The 7552-nt window shown below is 42.6% G+C and overlaps 1 protein-coding gene across 1 annotated transcript in view; it reads right to left on the reverse strand.

Annotated features, from left to right (window-relative positions):
• PGM2 (phosphoglucomutase 2) overlaps positions 1-7552 on the reverse strand; it is a 57984-nt gene that overhangs the window by 24667 nt on the left and 25765 nt on the right. Inside the window, exons 3-5 of the mRNA XM_006895425.1 lie at positions 7443-7549; positions 3986-4070; positions 324-407 (exon numbers count right to left, since the gene is read on the reverse strand). Coding sequence (XP_006895487.1) covers positions 324-407; positions 3986-4070; positions 7443-7549 — 276 coding nt within the window. The remainder of the gene's footprint in view (positions 1-323; positions 408-3985; positions 4071-7442; positions 7550-7552) is intronic.

A 7552-nucleotide genomic window follows, 5' to 3' on the forward strand; every position in this document is an offset into this window, starting at 1 on the left:
CTGTCCTGTGCCACCATCATGATCAAGTTCATTTTTGCATTAACTGTATCAATCTCGTTGCTATTTGCTATTGCTGACTATGACACACAGTGAGAACTGAACCTTGCCCTACCCTCTGCCACCCTCACGATCTATGTCCCCCTCAAGCACATCGTGGTGGTCTCGCGTCAGTCCGTCTTGTTGAGGGTTTTCCTCTCTTCTGTTGAACCTCAATATTAGAGTTAAGGAAAACAAAGCCCCATTTACCTCTGCTCCCAAACAGTACAAGTGAAAGATTAATGCAGAATGAGGATGGTTCAGAAAGAAGAAGAAAAAAGAAATACCTTATAACCATTATCCTGCTTTGGATTATGAGAGGCAGTTATCATGATTCCAGCACAAAGCTTCAGGTGTGATACTGTGTAAGGCTGTAAGATGAGAGTTTTAACAAAAATTAGATACATTTAAACTATTGATTACATTTGTTTGTATCAAGTTATCCCTCTTTTTGGTAAACGCAGTTTAATAAATTCATACTGTGTTCATTCAACATTTTTGTGGCATATATAAACAGTAGGCTCTTATTACTCTGGGACCAAAGTTCTTGTTGTTCTTATGTGCCATCAAGTCAATTACGACTCACAGCGACCCTATGCACATTAGCTTTGAACCCTGCTCTATCCGGAGCCAATCTCACTGACTCTGACACACTTAACCCTCATTATCCAGTTATTCTATCAATCCATCTCATCCTGGGTCTTCCTTTCCTGTGCTTTCCCTCTGCCCTTCCAACTACTATGTCCTTCTCTAAAGACTGGTTCCTCCTGGCAACATGCCCAAAGTATGAGACCAAGTCTCAAAATCCTTGCCTCCAAGTTGCAGCTTGGTTTCAGCCTCTCCAAGGCAGACCTGTCAGTTCTCTTGATAGTCTATGGTATGTTCAAAACTCTTCTAGCTACACAAAATTCCACGGTAGGGACCTTAAAACGAAACTCAACCTAACCCAATCTGCTGCGCTCTATCGATTCTTTTTCCCTAGTCAAATCATTCCTATGGAATCAGCACCAACTCATAGCTGGTTCTCCAAATGCACTGGACGAGACTGCCCATCTTTCTCCCTCAGAGCAGCTAATGGATTCAAACCACATGCCTCTGGGTTGGCAGGGCGGCTCCTTACCCACTAAGCTACCAGAGCTCCCTAGTGATCCTATTGAACAACATAGAAGTACTCAATCAGTGTTTGAGGCTGTAAATCTTAACAGGAGAAGATGATTTCACTTTTCTCCTGTGGAGTGCTATAAGTTCAAACCACCAACATTTTGGTTAGTAGCTCTACCTTGAACCCACTGCCCCACCAGGGCTCTTCTCTAAGAAGAGTGAATATTTTTTTAGGTGTCACGTCATTCTGTCTTCTACTTAGTGGAGCAGGGAACAGCTTGAAACAAAAACACTGTCTTCTATTTCACATTCTCCTAGGCCTCCCGTTGGGAACTGAAGTTTATGGATTCACTTTATATCCTCTAACCACTTAGCCTTTTTTTCTGTTCCTTTCTCTTTATATTTTCTTTAAAGGAAAAGGTTGGGGCAGGGGGAAATGAGGAACTGATGATTTATTTCACTGTTTGCTCAATTCTCTCTCCAGAGTTAAACATCTCTCCCTTATTATTTATACTAGATGTCCTGAAGTGGTAAAAACATTCAGCATTCTGCGCTGTTAACCTAAAGGTTGGAGGCTTGAGTCCACCTAGACGTACCTAGAAAGAAGGACCTGTTGGTCCACTTCTTTAAAAACCCCAGTCATTACAATGGGACACCCCATGGGCACAGTGCAACTCTGACACACATCACGTCAGAGTCAGAATCAACTCAAAAGCAAGTGTAAGTTTCTACGCAAATCCCACATGAGTGTGTGCTTTCCAAAATGAACAGAGACTGATGTACATTCACATGGATGCATCTTAAATTTACTATGTACGGGCAACCTGAGATTTTAACCATCTATCCTCTGTGCCCTCCCACCAAGGATCACTGTGTCATTTGCCCTCTTTAAGGTATGTCACATCTCAGGAAGATGAGATCAAGGCATGAGAAAACGATTGAGAGACAACAGTTTAATCCACGTCTGATATAAATATAACAGCTATTAACCCACATACACACAAAGATATATGGAGACAGAGCACAATTGACATGCTCAGCGAAACAAGCATTGTTTCTCATCGAACAATGAAACTCAAATGTGGACGTAACCCTGGATTCCTTCCAATGGAACAAGTGATGTAGCTACCTGCTGCTACACTGAAGACAGTAGCACAAAACGACTAAATCTGTATTCTCCTGTATTCCTACCACCTTGTTTATACTTGATGGAGGTAATGGCATCTGTATCATATTTTGAGCTTGCCTTCTAAAATATGTATCCTCAGCCTCAGCCTCTGCTCTTTAAAATCCTGTCTGCTTAAAAGCAACATCCATCACAAACACACTGTTCTTTTGCTCAGTTCCTGTTACTCGAGAGGTTTGATCAAAAGCCTTGCTAAAGCATGCCAAGTATGCTTTCTGAACTGGCCACGACGAGCATTTAGAATGAAAGATTTATAGAAAAAGCTGTTGCACCAACTTGTCAAAAGTACTTGAGAAGCTTCCTAATTGTGACAGCTCCAAAAAAGAACTCAGAATCCAAGTGTTACACAATTAAAGTAACACACAAGAAACCCATTCTGCTACTAAAACTCACTACACTGTGAGTTAATTAAAACTCATGTTGAGATGAACTTCCCCACAGGGTTTTCACACTATAAATGTTTGCGGAAGCAGATTGGCACACATTTTTCCATTTTTTCCCAGGGAGTGGCTGTTGGGTTTAAATGACTGAACGTTCAATTAATAGCTGGATGCTTAACCACTATACCACTGGGGCTCCCATTTTACTAGCTTTATACAACACTTCTAGAATGCAAGTATTTAAAAAAACTGTGTGTGTGAGAGCAATGAAGTCAGTTCAAAGACTAGGGTGCACCTTGGTCTTCTCTGTTTCTTGCTATGCATTGGAAAGTTAGACAAGGACTAAGGATGACTGATAAAGAAATGATGTTTTGATTTGTGGTACTGGAGAAGAGTACTGACTATCTCATGGACTACCGAGAGAACAAACTGGTCTGTCCTGGATAAAGTGAAACCAGGGTGCTCCTTGAAGGCAAGGATGATGGAATTCTGTCTTATATATACTTGGGGGACACTGTTAGGAGGGGTCAGTCCTTGAAGAGGAACACCTTGCTTGGAAAGGTAGAGTCAGCAAAAGAGAAGTAGACACTTGATGAGATGGACTGATGCTGTGACTGTAACAATGGGCTCAAGTGTGTAGGAGATGGAGAGGATGGCCTAGAATAGGGCAGGTTTCAGACCTTTGTTCACAGCGTTGCCAAAAGTCATATCTGACTTGACAGCACATCACAACAATAACATATGTGGATGTGTATATATATATATATGTGTGTGTGTGTGTGTGTGCACGCACACGCACATGTGTATATCTATATATGTGTGTGTGTGGTGCATATCTGTATCTATATCTATCTCTGTATCTGGAGGTCTGGTGGCCTAGTGAATAAGCAGTTGAGTTGCCAACCCAAAGGAAGGCAGTTCAAATGCACCAGCTGCTTCAAGTGAGGAAGATGGGCACGATGCTCTCGTGTCAATTTTCAGCTTCTGAAAACCTGCTGGAGGGTCAGCTATGAGTTGATTCTGACTCAACAGCACCTAACAACGATACAAACCCCAACACACACACTCCCACTCCCAAAAAACTCAGTAGCTGAATACCAGAGAAATAGTATTAGGATGACAGAGAGAGATTTCTCATAAGAAAAGGGGCTGACTGACACATACCCAGGGGCTGTCTGTCATCCAAACACACAAGCAGCAGCAGAACTAAGTATTGTGAAATTCAGTCATGTACCACCCGCCATCTCATGACAGGAAGTGAGAAAAGGAAATGGTTACTCACCACAAAGGGGGTTGGAGTGATATCAGAAAAGAGGTACACAGGGATCCCCTGACTGATGAATGTGGTTGCAGCAAGCCGGGCGAACCTGGAGGTGTAGGGAGACAGGGAGAAATTGTCAAGGCTGCTGGTGACTGGAGAGAAGGAAATGGGCATTTGACTGCTTCCTCAGGTCTGACGACAGCACGGATATCAAGGGAAACATGTATCATCAATTATCTACATTGGGATAAAACACAAACACGACAGGAGCCTAAGCAGCCATCACAGTCCACTCCTTTGTTTACAGAAGGGTGTCCAAGGCCAGGGGACTGCGACAGGCCAAGTGACCTCCTGGTCCTGGGACCCACCTTCGTGACTGAGCCAGGTCCACCATGAGCTCTCTGCACTCTCCATCTACCTTAGAGGTTCTCACCAGGATGCTTCTGTCTTTGAGTTACATCTGAAATGTCTCCCCATTAACCCTAACTCACTGTCAATTGTTAGAGGAATCGATTCCTACTCATAGCTGACACCCAGGTCTCCAAGGCTGTCATTTAAAAAAAATTTTTTTTAAGGCTGTAAATCTTTATGGGAGGAAACTACTCATCTTTCTCCCATGGAGCAGCTGGTGGATTTGAACTGCTGACCTTCTGTTCAGCATGGCAATGCAACTGATGACAAAACAGTGAAAATCAATAAGCAATAGTCAGAAACTGGCTTCTTTCTCTATATAAATATCCTATAACAGTTTAAAGTAGCATTTTATGTGACTTTAAGTAAAGAAAGTGCCCCACTTGGAACTAACAGCTGGATAAATAGGGAACAATTCTCCAATTAATAAAAACTAACTTCTTATAATACCCTAAACTAGAAGTACAACTATTATTTCTTTCTGTTCACAAAGAAGAAAGTATTTCCTCTCTTCTTCTTAAAATCCAACAGAAGTAATTGACTGCCTTACATGTCAAAGCTGTTTACCCAGTTACTCAGTAATTTAAAGAACTCATTAGTTAGAGTTTTTCCTTGTTATAAAGGTAATCCTACACCTGAGAATTACTACCCTTTGGACCATAAAATATTGGAAGGTACCATTTCTCTCAAATCTTTAACAAGGTCACGTCTACTTGCCCGGAGTTCTCACCAGGCCTGGACATCTGGAAAAGAAATAATATCGGGGGAATTCTCACTTATTGTCTGCATTCCTCATTTATTAGTTGGAACCCCACAAGTTCCAACAAGTGAGAGGTAGCTTTGGGACGTGCATATCCCCCGTCTTTCATTGGCGTGCATATCAGTAAAAGTTCTTTTTCCACTCTGACTCCATCTCTCAGATTGGATTATTTGGTGGTTGGTGGCAGGAAGATGATTGTCTGGTAACAGCGGCATGCGATTCAACATGCCACCAGAGCCCGTTTATCTGCCACAGTGGGGTACAGGGGTACTTAACTGGCATCTAGGGGGACAGGCCATGGATCCTGCTAAACACCCTACAATGTCTTACAGGGCATCGCCACAGAAGAGCTGTTGGGTTCGGTATGCAGTTCAATGTCAGCGGCTCCAGGGCTGAGAGTCACTGGACTAAACCAATCACAGTTCAGCATGCACTACACACACTGGCACCTAAGGAGATGCTGTTTACAGAATAATCAGGAACAAAGCCTACATCCTGGCTCTTATCAGACTCTGAGTCTATAAAAGAGAAGGTGTTTCTTTAAGGCATGGCATCAAATCTTTGTGCTTGAATTACTAAATACTTTGCTACAAGAAAATGAGTCATTTACTTCCAAGGAACAACCTTCTTCTAGTGCCAGGTTAAGCCACCTGATCATTCATTCTCTCTCCAGACACTCTGTGAGCAACTGTGTTCTAGAGAAACATTAATTTCTACTCTGGGGGCCTCTGCACTTCAAATGACCCAGATGACAAAGTTCCTAAGGTCAATATTAACATAAAAATGTCCTCAAATGGGTAAGTCACAAAGTAAGACTAAACAATTTTAATGAAAAGCTGAGTAAAGTCCAAACTATATTTATCAGGAGGCACAGAAATAACTTTCGGCTCATAAAATAGTTACTATGTCTTTAGATGGATTTTAAAGGTGCTGAGTCAGAGCTGACTCACAGACGACCCTTCCATGGACTGTTGAGATTACACATCACACAGGATGAGACTGCTCAGCTTTCATCCTGTGGAGTGGTTGGTGGATTCGAATTGCAAGAGAGACGCTATCCTTGGATAAGCAGTGAAACGGCCAACATTGAATATTGTGTAGACAGTCTGTCTTATTTGCTTGTTGTTGTTAGGTGCCATTGAGTCAAGTTCCACTCATAGTGAGTGACTCTATGAACAACAGATGCGAACCTTACCCTGGGTGCAGCCAGAGTGCTCTTTGGAGGCAGGAATGATGAGGCTTTGCCTCACATACTTTTGGGCATTCCTTGGAGAGGGACATGCTTCTGGGGAGGGTGGAGTATTGGCGAAGGAGAGGAAGACCCTCAACCAGGTGGACTGACACAGAAACTGCTCCAAAGGGCAGCATTGTGTGTCAAGAAGTATGAAGCTAAAGCACGGTTCAGGTCTTTTGTTCATAAGGTTGCTATGAGTCATACTCAACTCCACAGCACCTAACAACAGCAACAAGTTGCAAGAAGAGGCGTTGCAATCCCAAAGGCACACTGTTCAAATCCATCAGTTGCTCCGCTGCAGGACAAGGATGGGCAATCTCCTCCCATGAGATTTTACTATCTCTCAAAACCTACTGGAGGGTCAGCTATGGGTCGGTTCTGTCTTGACAGCACACAAAAACATGGCCATTTTAGGGAGCTCTGGTGGCCTAGTGTAAGGAATTATGAAAAGCAAGTAGTTGGATTCATTAGCTGCTTTGTGGGAGAAAGATGGGCAAGTTCTTCTCATGCAATTTACAGCCTATAAAAACCCACTGATGGCTCAGCTATGAGTCAGTTCTGACTCGACAGCACATATCAACGATATATCTGTTTTAGAAGGAGCTCTGGTAGTGCCAAGGTCAAAAAGCTAGGCTGCTTAGCTCAAGGGCAGCCAATTGAATGCACTAAGGTGCTCCATGGGAGAAAGATGTGGTAGCCTGCTTCTCCTGGTTGGGAACGTTACAGGAAAGCAGACTAGAAAGGTAGTCAAGAACAAGAAGGGGGTCATGAAAAATGAAAGGGGGGAAAAAAAGAAAAATGAGGGGGAGAAATAATCTTACCACTTTGATTTTCTTTTTTTCTATTTAGAGAGACATTAACTTCAAAGTCACCTCAATATTGTTATTTCCTTAACCCATGAGCAAAAATCAGAAATTTTTCACAACTTGCAAAACAAATATATTAACAAAACTTGTTAGTGATGTAACTAATAAATAAAAAGGTATTGAAAGTTGAGCTGTTGAGAAGCCAATTACAAACAAAGTCCCCAAACATGCGAGGGAAAAACCCATCTCCGAAAAATGTTTACGCACCTCTTGCTACTGCCCCCACTGGGAGGGTGGGCACGGGCATCAAAGCTGATGACCACGCCTCTCTGCTTCAGGTCGCTGAACTGTTTTTCCAAGTATCTGCAAAATCCCTG

Source organism: Elephantulus edwardii, unplaced genomic scaffold, assembly GCF_000299155.1.
Source record: "Elephantulus edwardii isolate Elephantulus edwardi_28Jun2011 unplaced genomic scaffold, EleEdw1.0 scaffold00167, whole genome shotgun sequence".
In the NCBI taxonomy this organism is placed as follows: domain Eukaryota; kingdom Metazoa; phylum Chordata; class Mammalia; order Macroscelidea; family Macroscelididae; genus Elephantulus; species Elephantulus edwardii.